A 22,159-nucleotide genomic window follows, 5' to 3' on the forward strand; every position below is an offset into this window, starting at 1 on the left:
CCATCAGGGAAAGATCAGATCTCAATTGGTAAGGGGGTGGAACACAGACTTCTTCGAGGAGGAAGTGGCAGGCACACACCTTGAGTCCCTTCAAATGTGGGGAAGAACCATTTCAGAGAACTTCTTTCCCTACTGGAAGCTGGAGACTGGTGGGTCAGGGCTCACTGAGGGGCAGGAGATGCTGGTGGAGAAAAATCAGGCAGAGCTGGCTTTTCACATGGTGACAGCCTTACACTGGGCAGAGGACGAAGGAGGCAAAGAACCGATGGAATTGAGGAAAGGAGAGAAAACTTGGGCGAGATAAAAGTAAATGTCCAGCAGTGGGATCTAGAAGAGGGACAGACAGGAACGGCAGCAGTGGCCAACATGCGCACTGGGCAGGACATGGTGGGCATGGGGAGCGGGGAGGGGGCAGGAGGAACAAGAGGTAGAGAGATGGGTGTCTTCTGCCCAGGTCCATCCACGACAGCACTTAGGGGAGAATAACACACTACTGTTCAGTTCTCTTTCTTTTAAAGAATTTTTTTTGTTTGTTTTGTTTTGTTTTTTTAAAAAAGCCTTAAGATCAGCTACTGGTTACATCTACAAAATGTAAAGTGCTGTTGTTACCAGACACTTTACAGAGCAGTCCAGAGTGGTCAAATATTGACCAATAAAGTTTCTTTTTTTTTCTTCTGAATCATTACTACTCGATGAGTCACTTGTCAGCCTGCGTAGGTCAGGGGGCAGCTTAGTGGGCAGACTTGGTGACCAAGGAAAGAGGCTGGGCCTGGAGTACTGGCAGGGTCTGGTGGGCATGGAGTGTGGCTGGGAAAGTAGGAGGAGAAGTCAGCAGAGCTGTAGGCACGGACCCGATGGGGAGGGGTCGGGAGAGGAGGGGTGGCTGGCTACCCAACTGGCCAGAGGTGGTGGCTGCGGCCTTAGCCGACAGGAAGGCAGCCGAGTGGAGAGCCAGTTGAGCCCGGGTCTCTGGTTTGGTGGTGAGGGAGAGGGGCTGGGCTTGCTCTGAGTGGGTTGCAGCAGGAGCAGCTGGTGAGGCCAGGGCCGCAGAGGGAGTGGCAGGGGAGTCCAGCATGCTGCCATGGGAGGAGGCAGGGCTGTCACAGGGCTTCTCCGGAGGCAGGTACTGAACGCATGGCTTCTTGCTTTTGGAGGCCAGAGTCCCTGGCAGGGGGAAACACAAGAAAGAGTAAGCAGCCAGTAGCTCTGGGTAAGGCAGAGGCTGCAAAAGAGCCCTGGTTACACATATCCTCTAGAAACACCCAGGGAGGGGAGAGATGACTTGAAATACTTCTGAGGCTTTTCAGACTAGGTGACTGCACTCAGAGACCTAGCGTAGAGAAGAGGCACTGCCAAAACGACAATGGGTCTTTGACTTGGGGAAAACAACTCTGTCTAAGGCTCCTCATCCTCCTGCCTTTATCTCATCCTTTGTGGGCTGGGTCTCTATTTGTTTTAAAATTTGGAGTTTGTGGGGGCCTCCCTGGTGGCGTAGGAGGTTGAGTGCAGGCTGTGAAGCTGTCTGCAGCCTCTGCAGTGCGGGTTAGATCCCTGCCGGCCGTGGAGATACCCATATGGCACAGCAGACCTTTCCAGTAGCACCCGCTGCTCCCCTCAGCAGTGTATTTCGGTCAGTCTGCCTGTTCTGCTCCCCACTCTGTCTCTGGTATATCCTCTCACTGCCCGCCCCACCCCCCCGTACCTCTGGCCTGTACCCCAGTTCTTGTATAAATAAATCTTTAAAAAAAAATTGAGGTTTGTTACTATCAGAGAGGGTACAGCACCTGAGTAGGGTGGTACAGATTTTGCATCATATACACATTTTATACATATTTTACTCATGTGCTTATAGGCAAATGAATATATAAATTATATAAATACTGCAAAGAAAGAGACGAGAGTTTCAATGGTATCAGCAGCTCTACGCTCATTCTACATGAGGGCGTGGACCATGAGGGCGTGGACCCCTCCCTTGTCACAGCAAGCCTCTTTGTGCTAGGTGTGATTCTGGTGTAAAAAGATATAGTCCAGGGCCTCATTGATGGCACAGGGGTTAAAGTCTCAGCGCTATCAAGCTATTGCATACTACTGTGGTATAAGTTCATGAGTTTGATACCCAGCCAGGGAGCTACCCACATAGAGCAGCAGACCTCTCCTGTCTTTCTTGCTGCTCCCCTCAGCACTGTATTTCAGTAGAGCTGCCTGTTCTGTTCCCCACTCTGTCTCTGGTGAATCCTCTCATCCCCCACACCTCTGGCCTATACCCCAGTTCTTGTAAGCATAAATAAATGAAAAAATAAAAAAGTCTTAAAAAAAAAAAAAGATATAGTCCACATTTTGGGCACAAAATGCCAAACCTGAACAAACTATTTCTTTTGGTGTTCAGCTGAACAGAATTAGAGGGAAACAATTCTACTGGATTCACTGAGTCTCTAACACCATCTTCCTAAGGGAATTTCAGAGATAATTTCCACTAAATTCAGTTTTTACCGTATGTATTTAGAACCTACCCTCAAATCAGTCACAGCACAACTAAATCAAATAGCACTTAGGCTTCGAGTCAGAAAGTGCTGGAAGAAAATCCTGCCTCTACCATTGACAAGCAGAGTGACTGGGAAAATCCTTTTACTTCTTTGAGTCTCTTAATTTGTTATCTCTAAAAAGGGGGCAATAATAACATCCATCTAAGTATTCATGAAGCTCCCATGAGGCTGCGGTTCTAAAATTGGCGGCTATTACAACACAGTTAAGATCACTCCTGGCCATCAGAGACCCGGGGACAACGTGACAGTGGGAAGGAGCAGCAGAGAGACTTTGTCCCCCTCAAAACTCACCCTCTGCCTCTTGAACTTGCTGCTGGGACTGTGTCTGCGACAGCTGCTTTTCTCTCTTCCTCTTCTTTTTCTTACCCTGAAAAAATACAGCCAAAGGAAGTGGTAACCAAGGACAGAATACCCAGCTTTTCAGGGAGATACCCAGATGGGAAGGTGGGAGACAGGATGTTGCCCACATTCCTTAGCCCTCCCAGGGGAGGGTGGCAGGAGAAAGGAAGCCACCCAGGGACTTTCCCCTCCCCCAGGGGCCTCAGGAGCAGGCAGAGTGAGCTTCCCAGACACACCACTCTCCTTTGCCCAACTGGAGTGTGCGGGGCCTGCTGGGAATGGCCTTGTCTTTTCCCTTTTTCTTTTGATTTGCTTTTCATTTGTTTCCCTGAAACATTGACTCTTGATTTTTTTTTTTTTTTTTTTTGAGGAGACCCAGGGCCAACAGAGAATCTAATGCAGTTATGAATCCTCTTATCAGAACATACTCAAACCTGCCCATTCTCAGAGTTTTTTTTTTTTTTTTTTTTTTTAAAGATTTATTTATTTATTTATACAAGCACTGGGTACAGTCAGAAGCGCGGGAGAGTGAGAGAATTCACCAGAGCCAGAGAGGAGAGCAGAACAGGTAGAAGGACAGACGTACACTGCTGAGGGGAGCAGCGGGTGGCAGGAGAGGTCAGCACGCCATGTGGGACCCTCGCCTGGTAGCCGGGGATCGAACTGGCGCTGCAGAGCTTCACAGCCCAGCACTCAACCACTGCGCCACCGGGGAGGCCCCTTCAGAGTTCTTGATGTTTGCCCTGAGGCCCATGCTTTGGTCTCTGTGCCCCAGATTAAGCACCTGTGGCTACAGACACTCTTACCACCAGTGCTAGCACATGCCTCACGTTGCACCCTGAATTATGGACTCAAAGGCCGGGCCCAGGTCAGTAGGGAGGGGCACGCACTTCAGTCTGTCCTCAGGACACCAAAGGCATTCCTTGCTGACCTGAGAATTAAAGTGCCTTCCTTCTTATAGAGAGACTTATATTATAGACTTCTTCCTGGCCGAAGGGTCCTCTGTAAATGTGGCCACCTTCCTTCTCCCTCTTACAGAAGCTGCCCCTAGGCTGAGCGGGCACTTACATAGTTGTCCCGGGCTGACCAGGTCGGGTAGAGCTGAGAATGAAGTTGCCGCTCCTTGCGGGCCAGTTCGTAATACTTGGCCTGTTCTTCACGGGACAGGTTGTGCCACTGCAGGGGAGAGGGTCAGAGCCATGAGTGCAGGAACGCTGACCACCACGGCCCTCAGGCTAAGGGCAGCTCTTACCTTTCTTCCCAGGATTTGGTTAATGGCTGCACTTTCCTTCAGGGTGCACTCAGCCACCACCTTGGCCCTCATCTCCTTCATATACAACATGAAGGCATTAAGAGGCTTCTTCACGTGGGGTTTCTTTTCTTCTTCCTTTTTCACCGTGACTGGTGATTTCCTGGAAGCCATATGGCTGTAGGTTAGCATGTGTCAGCTGTCACCCCACTCACCACACCTGCCTCCCCAGGAGGCTTTTAGAACCTGAGCATCTTCCACAGGGAGTTCCTAATCTCTCAATTATGCAGGCCAACTTCAGTGGCAAGGTAACTTCCTGACAGAGGAGCAGGGGTGGTGGTGGGAACTGGAGTGCACAGGCCCCAGTTGATAAGGAGGAAGGGGGCAGGGCACTGTCGGCAGAAACAACAGGGGCATTGGCAGGGAGCCCCCTCAGCCATGTGGCACTGATCTGGCTTTCCTGCAGTCTCTATGGCCCAGTGGTCAGAGCACAGGCCTCTCAGCTCTGCTCCTACCACCCCGCCAGCGGCTGCCACGAGACTGGGAGGAAATCCTCCTTTCTGAATCTCATATTTCCATGTGTAATGGCGGGAGAGGGGAGGAGGGAAACTGAAAGCTTTCTTGGTTCTCCCTTTAGCCTCTAAATCCTTGACTATAAAACTTTCTTTAACATGAGAAAAGATGTGTGGGTTTCTGAGAGGACGAGAACAGAGTCAAAGGGAAAAGTTCCCAGAGGACATCACTGAGGGAGGCCGTTGGGCTACCAGCTAAATGCCTGTAGGAGACGCCCCCACTCCCCAAATCCAGGCTGCCCATTACTCACGCGCTCACAGCCGGGCTCAGGCTGGGGGGTGCAGGCTCCTGCTTGACAATAGGTGACACGATGGCGGGGTGGGGGATCCCTGAGGTGGGTAGACCAGGATGGGCTGGAGCCACCATATGAGGGGAGAACCGACTGGAAACCAGGCTAAGTACCGGGTGGAAACAGACGACAGAGCAATTTAGCTAGTGCGTGTCTCCCAGCAGAGGCCATGGGTGGCTCTCCTTAAGGGCAGAGGCCAGCAAACATCCAGCCACGGCAGAGTCTGAGGAACAGAAGGCTGTTTGCTGGCCTCGATGGAACCAGGTTTAGGAATCTCCAACAAATCTCCCCTTCCCCCACAAATGCACAGGGCTCTTCTATCTGATGCTGGAAGTGGTAGGATAGAAAAACACAAAAGTAGGGGTAGTGTGCCAGAGGCTGGGGCACGTGAATGGAAAATAAGGGCTTATGCTGTGGTTTCCCTTCCTTTGTCATTGGAGGTACGGCTGTACCTGTTGGCTGGAGCTGGGCCCTGCAACAGAAAGGCCTTTTTACTGTCCTCTCTCATGACCTCAGTTCAGGAAAACTTAAACTTCCATTCTCTGGCTTGAGCGTGAACGACTCAAAATGCTTCAGTGTCGTGAAGTCTAGCATGTGAGTTGGGGTACATGATGTGGCAGGAGGGTGGAGTGTGAGCGTCTGGAAATTCTTCTCTTAGTGAAGTGAGAAAACAATGAGCCTGTGTCTCCATCCTGAGCCTGGGGCATGCGGAGGCGCCTCAGCAGGGAGAGGTGGGAGGAAAGGTGAGGGCGAGCTGGTTAATGGTGAGAAAAGGGAAGGAGGCTAGAGAAACCACCCCCTGCACTGCTGCCTGGTGCTCACAGCCCCAGTGCCAGGACCCACCTGGACATGGAGGCGTTCATGGCGAGGGCAGGGTAGGGGTGCCGGAAGCCACCGGGAGGAAGGGAGTACATGGGCTGTCCTTGCCTGTAGGGAGCAGGAGCAAGGAAGTCTTGTTAGCATACTGGCCAAAACGGGACTGGTCAGGACAGAGAAGGAGAGGGGGTTGGGGGGGGGAAGATGAGAAACACAGGGCAGGAAGTAGGACGAGTTGGGAGAAAGCTGCCGGCGGAGAGCAGGGGGGTCTGAGTCCTGCTTTGGTGGGAGGTCGCTGCCATGGCATGGGGGTCCGTACCTAGACCCCGGGGTAGCCTGGAGGTACAGAAGGCAGAGCTCAACGTACAGAAGGAAGGAGGATAAGAAAGGTCCAAAGTTTCCTTACTGTGGAACGAGCCAGCCGAGGGGATGGGGGATTTGTCCGACAGCTCCAGGAGAAAGTGGATAGTATGGAGACAGCTCAGATGGGTGAGGGGGCCGGGGGATTCCTGCTTCCAAAGAGAGACATATCAGTTCCCTGGCCCTGCCTTAACACCTGAAAACGTCAAATGGGAGATTCCTTGCCCTGTGTCCCCAGTGTCTTGGGGTCTGGAGACTCTTTCTTTCGTTAGCCCGCCCTCTGTCACCTTCACAGCTCACTGCCAGCTGGTCAGGGACAAATTCAGTGAAGGCAGGACTTGTACAGCTTCTCTCTGGCTACCTGGACCCCATTTCTACAGGTAAGAGTAACTCCCATCTGCTTGTATAGACGTTAGCACCATCCAAGAGGGGACAGGAAATCTTGATGTGAGGGGCACCAGATCCCCCAGAGTTTCTAACTACTACTCTAGAAAACCTGCCTCATTCATAGAGAGATAAACTCCAGCTTTCTAGCCCACATTTGTCCTCCCTATTATCTGTAACATCCACTGACTGATTTCTCTAAAGAAGGTCCCCAGAATACTCTGAGCCATGACTGCTCTGAAAATTTTATGAACTATGGCTCCCCAGGGTGGACAGGTCTGGTGGGTAAGTTAAAAAAAAAAAACCCAATAAAAAAAGCCAAGTCAACCTTCTGCTTTATAACTGTACTTCTAAGACTGGAACTCAGCTCTGCTTGATTCCAGAGCTGTCACGATCCCTGAGAAAAGCCATCCCCCACCCCTGCCCCTGCATGGGGTCCAGCCTGAGGGGCAGAGACTCACCTGTCTTTGGATCGATCTCTGGGGAGAGGTGTGTGGGAGGGGAACCAGGGGAGAAGTGGTCGTTGCTGTAGGTAATGAGGGGCGTCAACGGGTGCATGTGATGTGGGTGCTGAACAACAGGAACCTTATTGGACTGAAAGACAGAGAGAAAATAGGGACCATTGACAAAGTAATAACAGTAAAGCCAGTTATTATTTACGGAGTCGAATATGTGCCAGGTGTTTTCCCTGCAACACCTCAGTCAGTTCTCAGACAGCCCTTGAGAGAAGTGGCAGTCTACACAGCAGACAAAGAACCAGCCAGTTCTTTATAGAGATTATACCCATCCTGTAACATATTCTCTTCAGAACAACCCAGCATCATTTCTTCATATACACAGTATGGTAGTACAGGCCACAGGCTGCTGAATTTTAAACCATGCTCTGTGTAATCACGGGGAGTTTAAAATGGTTCAACACAAGCATTTTCCAAATAAGCTTCCCAGAAAGAGTAGTTCTCAAGCCTGAGTTGAAACGGGGCAGCAGGGGAACTGTCATCACCAGACCGCATCTAATCTATTCTCACATTCAGGTTTTACAGAGACACAGCCCAAGATCACTGAAAACACTTCGCTGACCTAATAACTGCATTCATTTAAAACACCAGTGAATGTAAGGAATACCATTATTTTTATGTAACTACTAAGAAAGATAAAACACTGGCATGTCATTGATACATCCTGGTTTCTGAGATGCTAAAATGGAAAAATACTGCATCTAGAATTGTAAAATGAATTAATGTGTTTTAAGCTAACCTGACTCAGTAAAGATCTTTATAATAAAAAGAACTAGAATGTATTGAGCTATACTGTACTATAAGTACAGGATTATATTACTACCTAGTCCTTATTATAACCTGGTAGAGAAGGTCTAATTATCTTCATTTGAGGGGTGAGGAAACTGAGCTCAAAAAGATTAAGTGATTTAGCATGAAATGCAGAGCTGGTAAATGGCAGACTGGATTCCTGTCAGTATTTACACCTCTAGTAAATCAGAGTACTTTCTCTTATACTACCTGCCTCCCCAAGAGTATATTTAACAGAGATAAGACAGACTTTTTTTATCTTCAAAATAAGGTAAATGAGTTGTAAATGGAGAGAGATTTATTTTAATGAGAGAGGTGTAAAAAGGATGATGATGTGGAAACAGTGCAAGGGCTAGGATTTCAACACTGCTGTCTTCCCATTTTGAATTTTTCATTTCAGATTCCACAAACTTTTTTCCCCTTTCATACGTTGCCTATTTGATGCTTATGATGCAAACTCTGATCTGTATATATCCTAGGTATCTGTGTGCTGACAATAGTGTTGCTCCAGTTTCAGGAGGCAGAAAACTGGCCTCAAAAACGGGTTGCTCCCAGAGCTGCAGATAGGAAGGCTGTTCATGGGCACAACCACCAGGAGGCGCTGGCAAATGGCTGGGACCTGCTGGGGGAAATGACGCAGAGCAACTTCTCATATTCTCCCTGCTGTGGGCTTATTTGATGTACAACCATTTCTAAAAAAAAAAAATTTTTTAAGTTTTCACCTGTTCCTTTGCTAGTTTTTGAAGCTATCTCCACGTACATGAACATCCAGTACAAGTAAGAGTATAAAAATATTTTTAGGTCAGATTTCTGGGAACCAGGTACATTTAAATGATAAATTTGTCTAAAGGGTAATATTTAGTTTCATAAAAGCAATAGGATTATTGCTAAAGTGATAGTAAATGATAAGTGATTTTTTATAACTAAAAAATAAACCATATGACTTAAAAATATAATGAACCCAAATTTTCTAGGAAAGAAATACAAATTGTATTATAAAACATTTAGAAAATAATCACACCAGCCTAACCCAGTCACTATTATTATTTTGGTATATATCCATCCATTCAGACTTCCTTGTTCATTTGTTTCTTAATTATACTTATGTCATTTATAACCATCTTTTAAATTAAACTCTTTTCAGCTTTATTAAGGTATGATTGACAAAATTGTAGGAATTTAAAGAGCACATGACAATTGGACATATGCATCTAGTCATCTTAAAATATGCCCATGTGTTGTTGATTTTAGCCTGCTCAGAAGCTGGCAAACAGCCCTGAATGGGTGGCAGTTAATTATAAAACAGGCAAGTGTGAGTTAAATTTTAAAAATGAAGGTATCTTCACTTAAATGTTCCGGGAGTTTTGTTGATTCCCGTTAGATGGCATCTTTGTGTAGAAAATGGACTGGGAGGTGGTGGGTTCGCAAAGAGAGAAAGGCCAGCTTCCCTGGGCAAACTGGGAAGGTGTGGCCTCTGGGACTTATAAATGAGAACTTTCTTTAGGGATGATCAGGGAAGGTTCTCCTTGGAAGCTAAATCCTAATACAAGCCCCCGCTCTTTCTCCTCACCTGCCCTCAAGGGCGGGATATCTGCCTGTAAACTCAAGCCAAGGGTAGGGACTAGGGATGTAGGGAACATCTCCTCACCTCTGAGTGGATAACCCTGCACAAATAAGACACTAATGAAGGCATGGGTGTTCACCAGGTAAGGCAGCCACGCTGGAATTCATCAAAAGAACATCTAAGAGCCATCTCGGTTCTGAATGTGGTCCAATCACACCAAGCCAGCTGTCCTAGCTCAAATGTTTCCCATCCAAACCAAAGTTCTTAAACTCCTGGCCTTCCAGGAAGCAATGTGTCCTCGCTCCTGCTGTTAAGGACTTGCTTTCAAGCTCAAAGTGGGCCAGGAGCCACATGCCATGACTGCAGCCTGAGCAGCCACCTTTCCACAAACCACCCCCACAAAGCCTGCCTCCCCTAGCCGCTTCTCTGAGCAACTTCTTTGAGATCCTTATAAGGGCTTGTAGCTCAGGTAAAGAGCTTTCACACAGTGGCCTCAATCTTAAAGCGGTCACTGACCAGCTGACATGCTGCCTGGGAAAGATGCTTAGAGTTTTACTGGATCACTAACAGAACCTGATTTTATATATTTAAGAAATTTGTCTTATTCACATTCAACTCTGTTGACTGACAGAAACAATCTTCTGTTATGACACCAAGAACATTCTCAAGAAACAAAGCTTCAATGTGTGGCTTGGGGGAAAAAAGAAACAGAAATTGTTCCTAAAACAATGTCTATAGATGAGATCTAAGGTTCAGAGGTCAGCAGAGAACTTGTTGGCTTAAGGCAGAGATACCTGCCGAGAATGCTCACCTGCAAGGGAAGAGCATCTCCCGGGGGCTTTCTGCCGCCAGCTACAACATTCAATACATGATTTTTTTTTTTTAATAAATTTTTTTGGCTCTCAGAAGTAACATTTTTTTTTTAAAGATTTATTTATTTATTTATACAAGCACTGGGTACAGTCAGAAGCGTGGGAGGGTGAGAGAATTCACCAGAGCCAGAGGGGAGAGCAGAGCAGGCAGAAGGACCGAAGTACACTGCTGAGGGGAGCAAAGGGCAGCAGCAGAGGTCTGCGCGCCATGTGGGACCCTCGCTGGGTAGCCGGGGATTGAACTGGTGCTGCAGAGGTTGCCGGCAGCTTCCCAACCCAGCGCTCAACTGCTGCGCCACCGGGGAGGCCCTCAATACATGATTTTAAAATTTGATTCTAAAATCTGGGACAGGCCAGGCCTTCTAATTTTTTTTTTTTTTATCATGGGGCTCAATAAAGAATGTCAGCTTTGGCAGGTTCATTTTTGTTTGCACTTTTCTTAGCAGTTTTTCCAGTCAAATGTTGCAATCTATTCCAATTTAATACATTTCCTTATGGGTTGTTTTAGTTTAAATCTAAGGAATCTGTAGATCCAAGTAATCTGGTGTCGAGTAAACTGAAGTAGGTGCAAACTTACAACCAAGTGAAGTCCCTAGGGAGTTTCCCTCACATTTCCTAAAGATTAATTTTTTCCTACCCTATATTTTCAGATTAAAACATATACATGTTTTAATGTATATGTGGGTCACTTTTCTCCCCACCCCCACATGTGTGTACCTCAATATAACATCTGTGCCTGCACTCCTCTGAAGATAACCACGTAGATTCATTGCTCAGCTTCTTGGACAGAGAAAACTTTCCCTGCAAGTATCCCATTCCAGGTCCTAGAAATTCTTCTGTATTTTCTCCTTCCTACTGCTGTACATTGACAGACTTATCACTTAGATAAATATTTCCTTTCCCTGATGAAAAGCCATCAAATACTGGAAGAGATGGACCTTGTTTGCAAGGCTTTCTCTTTGTTATTCTCATGCCACCGCTTGGGCCTCTTCACCATTTGTTGGCCCCTGCCTATGAAGCACCCCACGTCTCTCTAACTAGAAGGAGCTGGCTAGTTGTCTGGTATGGAAAATAAGGTTGAAGGGTTTTACATATGACAGAAACAAGGGCAGATAGGAACTTAATTAAAGTTGGGGGGAAGCCCCCCTTTCTTTTTCCACATATGCACACCTCTCTAACAGACACTACTTTAAAGGCAGAATGTATGCTCTCTGTGGATTGTGTCATCCTACTGAGGAAATTGGAACAAATGGCTCATACACAGGCTTTTTCACTTGCTGAAAGAAATGGAAATTCACACTTTTACTTACTGGAAAAATGTCTGTAGAGACTGTCTACATGGCAGGACTGAGTTGGGCAGCCAAAGGGGTAGAGGTTGATAAAAGCAAAGATGGGAAGAACCTGGATCTCCAAGGACATGGCCGAATTGCTGAACTAACTGGTTCAAAACAGATTTTAAGCACAACAAGTAATATTTATGTTGCCACAACTATGATGTGCCAGGTGCTGTTCTAGGTAGGTCTTGTGAATGCCCTAGAGACTTTTGTCTATTTAGATAAAAATACCTACCCTCACAGTATTTGTATTCTAAATGGAGAGACAGACAAAATAAGTAAGTAAATAATAGCTTAGGCAGTGTAAGTGCTAAGGAGGAAAACATCAGTCAGGGACAGTAGAGAAGAAATGTATGGGGGGTGGGTTTTAAGTTGCACAGGTTGACCAGGAAGAAATGACTTTGCGTAAATACCTGAGGGAAGTGGGAGGTGGGATGTGTAGATATGTGGGGCAAGAGCATTTTGGCAGAAGGAACATCAGTGCAGTGACCTTGAGGTGGGCAGCATGCTCGGCACGTTTGAGGAATCCCACGGAGGCCAGTGGACTGGAGCAGAGATAAGAAAATGAGGAGACGAAGAGCTATGTTAATGTATTAACAAATATTTTCTGAGCTTGTGATAACAGGACAAGCAGTGGACTACAGGCTATGAGAGATGTAGAGATAAATCAAGAGTCTGCAGAGCAACAGAAGAGATAAAATGCTCGGGGAATTGGAATGCACTCCAGGTCCTTCTTAGCAGTGGTGCATTTTTGAGGTCTGCAAATTGGAGTGGGCATACAATTCTTGGAATACATTTTTGCTTATCAAAACTTTCCTTTCCCACTGTTTCCTGCATAAAGAGGGCATGGAAGAACCCTGAGGTTACCTTTACTTTTGTCCCTTGGGCACTGCCTGTTTCCTGCATAGATGACTGTAAGGAAAAAAGCCTTGCAATTCAATTTGTTGCCAGAATGTGTCTCGGGGAATGCCAATTTTCATGGAATTCAGGTGAGCTCGTTCAATCTGTCAATTCCAGTTTTTGTTCATAAAGCCCAGCTTAAGTTTCTTTTCTTACTGCCTTTGGTTGTTTTCATTTGTTTGGGTCTCTTCTTCAGAAACACTAGCTGTAGATTAGTTTTTTGGTTCTGCTTCTCTGTATCCATCGTTTTTTTTTTTTTTTCATCAGTGTTGTCATACACAGGTTTCACTGGTCACAATGCCTACTCTGCTCTACACTACGATTAATGAGCGGGGAGATGTAAAAATTTCAAAAGGCCAAACCCCAGTGGCAGAAACTAATGAAAGGAATGATGGCAGGAGATAACCATCAATACCTGCCCAAATTAGTGGGTGAAAGTTTGATAAGAAACAGGACACGTACACAGATTCTAAGCCTTTTCCCAGAGCACCTATTAATTCCAAAGGGAAAAAAAGGTAACCATGCAGTGGAAACACATGGCAGGAACCAGCTTAACCAAGTGATCAAAGCAATATCACCAATATTGGGACAAATGGACATGATAGCTAGGCTATCTCCCAACGGGATGTGCTGAGGACACCACACTGGCGCGGTTGTGATCTCAGTAAACACACACAAGCTGAATCTGACCATGAGGAATCAGCAGACGTAGTCTGCAAAATAGCTGGTCTGTGCTTCTCAAAAAAGGTTGAGGTGAGGAAAGATGAAGCTAAGGAACCCTGCCAGATTAAAGGGACTATAGACAAAGCCGGTAAATGTGACGTGTGATCTGGGCTGCACTTGGCCAGGAAAACAGGGGCTTTAAGGGACTCTATTGGAGCACCTGCCAAACTTTGAATAATATTGTGGTTAGCTAACAATAGGAAAGATAAATTTCTTGATTTTGACAACTACTGTGGTTCGCTTTGTTCTTGAGAAATTCTAAAGTACTTAGAAGTAAAGGTATGGTATCTCCAATGTAACTCTCAAATTGTTATAAAAAACAAGTGTATGTTTGTGTGTGTGTGTGTGTGTGTGTGTGTGTGTGAGAGAGAGAGAGAGAGAGAGGCAGACAAAGCATGGGGCAAATTTTCTGAATTTGAATAGTTTATGGGAGTTCCTAGTATTTTTCATCAATTTTCCATTAAGTTTAAAATTATATCCAAATATCATTTTAGTACAGAAAGTTAATACTGTGTACTAAGATTTGAAATTAATACCGGAAAACAGAGAAACAACAGGCTATATGATGAGTTTTGGGGTTTTCTGGATCTCCCCAGTATACCGTTGAAAAGCTGGAGAGGTGATGTACAATTTTCAAAAGGAAACTCGAATTCCTCAGTTACTTGAGAACTGGCATGCTAGCAAAGTCTGACTTCTTAGCTCAAAGACAGGCAGCAAGATAGCCACTGCTCAGAAAGACAGCTTGTGGGCATGGGCTTCAAGAACAAAGTCATAGGCGACGAAGCCCTGCAATGCACCTCCCAGCGAGGCCGAGTGCTAAACACTACAGCTGCCTATTGGCTGTTATTGAAGGCAGCTTTTGGTCATCATCTAGAAAGCAAGTCACAGATGCGTGCATAAATACACAAGCAGAAAAGAGGGGAATGCAATATAAAAAGGTTTGTGGGGGCCTCCCCTGGTGGCGCAGGCAGTTGAGCGCAGCGCTGTGAAGCTGTCTGCAGCCTCTGCAGCATGAGTTCGATCCGGGCCGGCCAGCGAGATACCCACATGGCGCAGCAGACCTCTCCTGTCTCACCTGCTGCTACCCTCAGCAGTGTATTTCAGTCAGGCTGCCTGTTTTGTTCCCCGCTCTGCCTCTGGTGAATCCACTCACCCTCCCGTACATCTGGCCTGTACCCTGGTTCTTGTATGCATGAATAAATAAATCTTAAAAAAAAACAAACACAAAAACGCTTGTGGATTGTAGGATTATAGGTCTTTTTCTGTGTGCCTTGGTATCTCCCCAAGTATTCAGCGCAACACATGCCTTAATTTTAAGGGTTTTAAAAGAGAGTTTATTAAAAGAAATCCTCGAGTAGAGGGAACAGACCCAAGGGTTAGAGGGACTTAGAAGGGCATCAACCTTTTCCCCATCCATTTATTCTTCCCTGCATTCAACAAATGCTCCCGAGTATCCACTCTGCCAGGCACCGTGACAGGTGCTGCATGAACAAATGTGAACAAACCAGATGTTACTCCTGTCTTCCTTTGGTCATATTCTGGATGTGAATATACTTGTTTTGCAATGCTGGGCATAAAATCCAAGTAATAACACTAACTCCATCCCCGCCCTAGTCCCGTCATGGCCTGTTTATACACACTTCCTTGACATGAGCTTCAACATGACTCATGAAATATCTGCAAGGACGCAGGCTGTTTCCTTCACTTGCCCTTCTTCCAGGCAAACCTCATCTGAAAATATTTTATTCCTGCTTCTACAATAAATTTCATAACCAAGTATTTTCATTTTTCTAATAAAAAAATCTGGTGGCCAAACCTCCATGACTGGTTCTGGTAGCCTGAGTCCTGCTCCTCATACCTCCAGCCTAGAGAAAGTGGCACCCGGTAAACTGGAATGGCCTCCAGCTCCTCCTTCCCCTTTGCTTCTGATTTGCTATTAGGGCAAAGCATCTCAATTCTGGCGGCCCCTGAAAATCTCCTGGGGAGCTTCAAAAACTAAGAGACCAGCCGTACCCCAGACCAGTTAAATCAGAACCTTGGGGGATTAGCTGCTGGGTTCTATGCATTCAGTATCTTTATTACCTTTGCAACCTGTCCATTTGCATTGGCACCTGATTCCAGCCCTCTTCACCTCTAATGAAACATTCCCTCTATTAATAACAGTGTGGTGGCAGTGGTAAGCACACACTTACACGACAATGCAGCAGCTCATTTATTTTCACAACTCTATTGAGGTCAAGTTCTCTTCTCATTCCCAACTTACAGATGAGGAAATCAAGACAAAGAGAGATAAGGTAATTTGTCTGAAGCTGCACAAATAGAAAGAGGCGGCGCTGAGATCCAACCCTCTGCATGACAGAGCCTCCGACACTCGCATCACCCTCCCAGGCATCGCAGGTTTTGTTCCTACATACATGGATCTCAGAAGTTGGAATGAGACGGTTTGACTTGAAAATTTTAAATGGTGCTCTTCTCTCCACTGTAAAATTTCAAGTTAATATTAAGTTTTCCTACCATAAATGTCCCTTAAGCTTTTGAGGCATCTTTTCACTGTTCTATATTAAAAGGCAGTAGGATGCATACAACTTATTAGAAAACTATCTGTTTTTTTTTAAATCTACTAGTATCAGTTGTTCCTGGTTCTCCATTCTCAGACAAAGCAAGGACAGGCTGAGTACCAGGCTGAGTCAGCAGCTGCCCAGCACACATCTGCAGAGGCCCCATGTTTGTCCAGCAGCTGGAGCTCTGGTGTAGAACTTTGTTGAAGGCTTTGAGGGGGAATAGCTGGCTTACTGCAGAAAAGAATCTAGAAAGAAAATGTAAGCTTAGAGAGGATGGAGAATGGACACTGTGCATTCCTGTCCTGGGAGCCAGTGGAAGAAGGATACAGGAAGCAGAGGGTTATAAATAAATAGTGTCGGATGTCACCAGTGTTGAGAAAAAGTAGACTGGATAAGTAATTGGACTTGGGTTTTAGATGCAACTGGATAACTGAGCCAGAAGGTGGAGATATTTCAGCCTAGCTCTTGTGTGAGATCAGCAGTGGCAACCAGAAAGGAAACAGGATGATGCTCATAGGAGGAGGAGGGTGGACAATGGCCCTTTATTTTATTTTTCAGAGATGGATTGCTCTGTGCAACAGGAAGGATGGGAAATTCAAAGAGTACATGGTGCTAGTTTTGAAGGGAACTCGCTTCCTCTAAAAGGAGATGGAGATTTTAGACAATATGCAGGGAGAGGATGCATGGAAGGAAGGAGGGAATGTCCTGCCATTTCGGCTCTCCTGGGGGGACTGTGGGAGGCCACAGGATGGGTGGGGGAAGCAAAGACTTGAAACAGTTAAAGAGAGACAGCTGTGCTGGAGGGGAAAGCAGGTTTGTGGTGGCTGGATGCAGGATGCCACCCCCTCCACCACTAGAGGGCGCCTGCACCCCACGCTCTGCCATCCCAAATGGGAGCCTGCAGAAGCAGAGCCACCAGCGTGGCCTTCTGGGATGCTGTGCCAAGGAGTGCTCAGGCCTTGGGGACCGGCCACAGAACCTCTCAAGGGCAGCCGGCACTGGATGGCTGGCTGGTCGTGCTGCTCACTTTTCCCTACACCGCTCACTTTTCCCTACACAGTCACCGGTCTCTCCCAGAGACTGTTCCAGAGGGGCCATGACAACGATCTGAGAACCTTGCTTGACACTGCTTTGAAAACCACCAGGGCTCTGCCACTGCAAGCTGGTCTCACAATTATCGACAATTTTCCAGCCTCATGTGTATCTCCTCAACGAGACTCTTGAATTTGTAGTGAAAAATCACTACCAGGGCATCTTAAAATGTCCTGAATAATGGGCCTCCCCGGTGGCTCAGCGGTTGAGCGCTGGGTTGCGAAGCTGCCCGCAGCGTCTGCGGCGCCGGTTCGATCCCCCGGCTGCTCCCCGGCCACCGGAGGAGGGTCCCACATGGCGTGCAGACCTCTCCTGCCGCCCGCTGCTCCCCTCAGCAGTGTACTTCGGTCCTTCTGCCTGCTCTGCTCCCTGCTCTGGCTCTGGTGAATTCTCTCACCCTCCCGCGCTTCTGACTGTACCCAGTGCATGTATAAACAAAAACAAACAAACAAATAAATAAAAGCATGCCTCTATAAAAAAATAAAATAAAATAATTAAAAAAAAATGTCCTGAATAAGATGAAGTGCTATCCCTCGGATTTGCCTTAAAATAACCCAGTGTGGTGGGAGGAAACATTTGAAATTTATCATAAGAAAGTTCCAAAATCATAACTATTCCCAGGTCTCCTTGTCCATAAAATGGATAGGCCATGCCAGCTAGGGTGTTTTCTAGCTGCACCCACTACGCATCTGAGTCTTACTCACGCCCCTCCCCCCATGAGCCTGAGAACACCAGTTAGCTTTGGGGAGCGTGGTTTTTAAGGCAAAGGGTTATCCCAAGTTCCCAAAGAAAGTCCAGGGCAGGAGGATGCAAGGTTCTGGAGCGTCTCTCTCATCTGCCTGCGACCTCAGCCTGTTGCACGCCAGAGGCAGGTGAGGAGACCCGTTCAGGACCCACTGCTCCTGCCTCCTAGGGGATCAGACCTTCCTTCTGGCCATGTTGCCACAGGGCTTGGCAGAAAAACTTTGACTGCTGCCCCACAGCGGTTTTGTTTGCATGATTTAATTAATTCTTTCCTATAACATCCTGTACAGAAGAGCCTTTTCAACTGCTGCCTTGACGCTCTGAGGGAAGAGTGGAGGCAATACTGAACAAGCTCCGACAGGAGAGAAGGGCGAACACGCTGCCCAGGTGCTGGGGCCAGAGGAGATCCACAGCAGCAGGAAGGGCCGGCGCTGCCATCTGTGTGGAGCCGGCGTTTCCAATCACACAACATCCTGGGTGGGTGGGTGTTAGTGTGAGAGGTAGGGAAGCGCACGGTAACAACCTACTCACTAGTCAGCAATTGGTAGCTGAATGAACCACCCTCAGATGGACTCTTCCTTGCTGTGCTCGCACATTAAGGCAACACCACCAGACCCCATCAGCTTCTGGAAGGTGGAGGGAAAGCAGTGACATGGAACAAGGTGAGTGTCTCTTCAGCCCCTTCAGGAGAAACAGACTTACCAAGTGTGCTGGGGATGGTGACCTGGTGTCCTTGACTGTGGCGCTGGAGGGGACATCCAGGAGAGGCCATTTCATCTGCAGGTACTGCACAGAGGACAGAAAACACAGAGCTGGTGAGAAGAGGCCTCTAGAGTGCCTGGAATAAGGAGCTCTGGGGTTGGGCTGCTGGGGGTTCATTAACTGCACATGCTCTTTACTACGTCAATGTCCAGCTGATTATCACAAAGTAGAACACACACCTGTGATCACTGCCACCACCAGGAGCCCCCTCTGTCACTTGGGGTGGACAGAAGGGGACACATGACCACACCACCGAACAAAGTATTCAAAGAACTTATCAGTGAGGATCAAGGCCTCTGCTGTAACCACAGAACAAGCAGGGACCAAGGTCCCAGGGGGCAATCCTGCCCCATTTCTTTCCAGAGCTTACAGCATCATTCACAACACTCCCTAAGCAATACCTCTCCAGAAGCATCTGGTGAATGAATGAGAAAACAAACAAAACAGAACAAATCAAAACAAAACTATCTGCCTGACACTCACAGGGTCCATATTCAAGGACACTGAACAATAACCTCCTTATGTTTCTCAATGTGAAAAGATAATCCAGTGCCCTACCTTCTCCCATGCTTATTACAAAAAATCCAAACCAAATGGTAAATCCATGCCCCCCTTAAACAAAAAGCAGATCTGGAGCCAAGTATTCATGGGTTCTGATTCTCACTCTGCTGTGTGACCCTGGACAAGTGTCTTAACGACTCTGGGACTCTTAGCCTTTAAGGCAAGGCTATTATCACTAATTTTACAGGTTGTTAGAAAGATTAGGGACAATGTCAAATGTTGAACTCAGTGCTTTGCATGTGGGAGACATCTGACAAATGGCAGCTATTATTTTCATAAGCAAACCATTAGTCTTTGCCAGGAGCAAAGCACACATGTAGGCTTAGTGTCAACACTGATACGGTGCTGCTGGGCAGCAGACCAACTGCAGCCTCTGGGCAGGATTCTTGAGGCCGCTTTAGAAAATAAAGTTTCTAATAGATGTGGTGGCTCCAGGAAAAATTTCGTAGACAGAAGTTTTTGAATCATCCCTCCCTCTAGTCATTCTGTATCGGGAGGGGAAAAAAAAAAAATCATGATTTAGCCTCCAGTTATGTGCACTAATCAGGGGCTCTTCATCAGCCACAAAAATAAACCAAACAGGGCCTCCCGAGTGGCGCAGTGGCTGAGCGCTGGGTTGCGAAGCTGCCTGCGGCCTCTGCGGCGCTAGTTCAATCCCCGGCTGCTCCCTGGCCACCGGAGGAGGGTCCCACATGGCGCGCAGACCTCTCCTGCCGCCCGCTGCTCCCCTCAGCAGTGTACTTCGGTCCTCTGCCTGCTCTGCTCCCCGCTCTGGCTCTGGTGAATTCTCTCACCCTCCCGTGCTTCTGACTGTACCCAGTGCAAGTATAAACAAACAAACAAACAAACAAACAAACAAATAAATAAAACATGCCTCTATAAAAAAAAAATAAACCAAACAGACAGGGACTGGGCTTACAGAAAGGTGTCCTCAGGCAGCAGTAATCACCCAAGGGCACATCCACCAAGGGCCAGCAGGAGTAAGGGCCAGCAGGTGGGATGAGCCAAGCAGGTCTGGCTGTGGGAGGTGGGAAGAACGGGGTTCTGAGAGCCCCATGAGTGGGGACAGTCTTTCCACTCTGGGCCCGCTTGCACCCTGCACCCCACCCCTCATGTGCACTCTTCCCTGTGTCCCTGACCTCTGCTGATCTTATTTCTTCCTCCCTTCTTTCCCACCGGCACAATCTCCATCCCTACTCAGAGCGCACATTTCCCAAATGAACTAACTGGGATTTAAATCCTTTTGGCAAGTTAAAAGCACTGGACAAATATTAGTGTCATTAGTTAAAATTCATTTCCTCTGTGAATAACACTTGTGGCCCCCAGCAGTTTCCACATCATTTCCATCCACATAACTATCTTTGCAAACACCCTGCTATTGTAAATAAAGGTGTCTGTCCCCAGTTAGCAGATGAGGTAAGGGAGGTAGAAAGAGACTATGGACTTGTCAGCATTCTGAGAGCTGGAACCAGAGCTTTGGTCTTTTGATCCAAACCCTGCATTTTTCATTTAGCATGAGCTGAGGCTTTCCAGGGCGCTCTCTCTGGAACATGCTACTCCCCAGTCCAGCCTCTTCTTTGCTGTGATGGGTTTTCTCCTTCCTTTTCTCCAGCACAGCATGGCCACCCAGAGGCTGACAACACACACATCCCGAGTGCTGCTGGGGTGGCCATGAGGTGACCAGCGCTTACAGTCATGTAAGCATTTACATGATGCGTGTGAACATCACACGCATTTCTCTAGAAGTGACCATGTGATCATTTCTGCTTGTTTTTTTAAAAACTAAACACAATCACAAATATCAGGTGCAAAAGAGAAGTGTCCCCAATTCACCTCCCTAATATTGAACACTATAGAAGGGTTCCTAAATCCATTAACTCTGCCAACATCTGACTCCCTGTTTAGACATGAGACTCATGCTGAACACTCTACATTCATTTTTGTCAGCTTCCCAGGGGTGCTGTGAGATCATATGGGCTGGGGAAGTGAGCTGAGTCCTAGCTGGGGACTGTGCTGACCCTGAGGGTTGTTTGGTGGAGCTGGCTTGGAGGATTCCAGTACAGGGGTTGTCAGCCTCATGGTGGCAGGATGGGCTGGAGAGTGCTTTGTTCTGGGGACTGTCCTGTGCATTATAGATTATTTAACAGCACCCCTGGCCTCTACCTATGAAATGTCATAGGTCTCCTGCCCATTGCTGATGAGTAAAATCATCTCCAGATTTTGTCAAATGTCTCCCAGAGGAACAAAAGTGCTTCCTGGTGAGAACCATGGCTCTAGTGGCTGAAGAACTGTGACCCAATACACTCTGGAGCTGCAGGAGGCTCTGTCTGCCTTGTACTGTGGCTATCAGGTGCAAACACACACATGAACACACACACACACACAAAGTAGGGAAGGGAGGGCTTTTAATAACGGCTGTCATTTTGGTTTGTCTATCATGCTTAGAGTTTTACTCTAAGAGTAAGGAGCCTGGGTATCTAGAGGGAGGAGACCAGACTGACCTCTTCTCCCCTTAGTGTCCACTCTCACTCAACTGGCTTTAACTGAGGCCTGGAAGCTGGGAGGGTGGGTGAAAATCTTCAGCCCTGTTCACCAGTGCAGTCTGGCTCCTTGCAGATCTCTGTCAAACAGGTGGGGAGAGTGGTCCTCCCCTGGCAGCGCAGTGGTTGAGTGCTGGGCTGTGAAGCTGTTCGCAGCCTCTGCAGCGCCGGTTTGATCCCCGGCCACCGGCGAGGGTCCCACATGGTGCACAGACCTCTCCTGCCACACCCGCTGCTCCCCTCAGCAGTGTATTTCGTTGGCCTGCCTGTTCTGTTCCCCACTCTGGCTCTGGTGAATTCTCTCACCCTCCTGCGCTTCTGACTGTACCCAGTGCTTGTATAAATAAATAAATCTTAAAAAAAAAAACTGGGGGGCGGGGGGAGAGATGGTTCTGGAATAGTGTGCATCCTGCCCCAGCCACATGGGGGAGTCTTGGGGGTGCAAAGAGGAATTCATCCTGAAAGGTTGGGGGGGGGAAGGCTGTCCTGTTCCCCTTTCTGCCTTTTTAAGATTTGGAAACAAGTGAGAGGATAGAGGTGAGGGAAGAACTCTAAGACCCTGGAATCCCAATCAGTTTAGCCGTGAAATACCTCTAGACTGCAATTTCAAGGAAAGGAGCATTCTAAGGCACAGTCCAGCTTCCCAGAA

At 47.3% G+C, this 22,159-nt stretch overlaps 1 protein-coding gene across 1 annotated transcript in view; it reads right to left on the minus strand.

Annotated features, from left to right (window-relative positions):
* Positions 1 to 244: 244 nt before the first annotated feature.
* The window catches only part of TCF7L1 (transcription factor 7 like 1), a gene marked incomplete at its 5' end in the record, with an annotated part of 144,879 nt that continues 122,964 nt past the window's right edge, over positions 245 to 22,159 (minus strand). Inside the window, 9 exons of the mRNA XM_084235615.1 lie at positions 245 to 1,164; positions 2,835 to 2,910; positions 3,951 to 4,058; positions 4,135 to 4,294; positions 4,955 to 5,098; positions 5,837 to 5,920; positions 6,216 to 6,318; positions 7,015 to 7,147; positions 18,350 to 18,433. Of these exons, the coding sequence (XP_084091741.1) occupies positions 731 to 1,164; positions 2,835 to 2,910; positions 3,951 to 4,058; positions 4,135 to 4,294; positions 4,955 to 5,098; positions 5,837 to 5,920; positions 6,216 to 6,318; positions 7,015 to 7,147; positions 18,350 to 18,433 (1,326 nt within the window). The 3' untranslated portion in view covers positions 245 to 730. The remainder of the gene's footprint in view (positions 1,165 to 2,834; positions 2,911 to 3,950; positions 4,059 to 4,134; positions 4,295 to 4,954; positions 5,099 to 5,836; positions 5,921 to 6,215; positions 6,319 to 7,014; positions 7,148 to 18,349; positions 18,434 to 22,159) is intronic.

This window comes from Talpa europaea (genome assembly GCF_964194135.1).
Source record: "Talpa europaea genome assembly, chromosome: 6".
Classification (NCBI taxonomy): domain Eukaryota; kingdom Metazoa; phylum Chordata; class Mammalia; order Eulipotyphla; family Talpidae; genus Talpa; species Talpa europaea.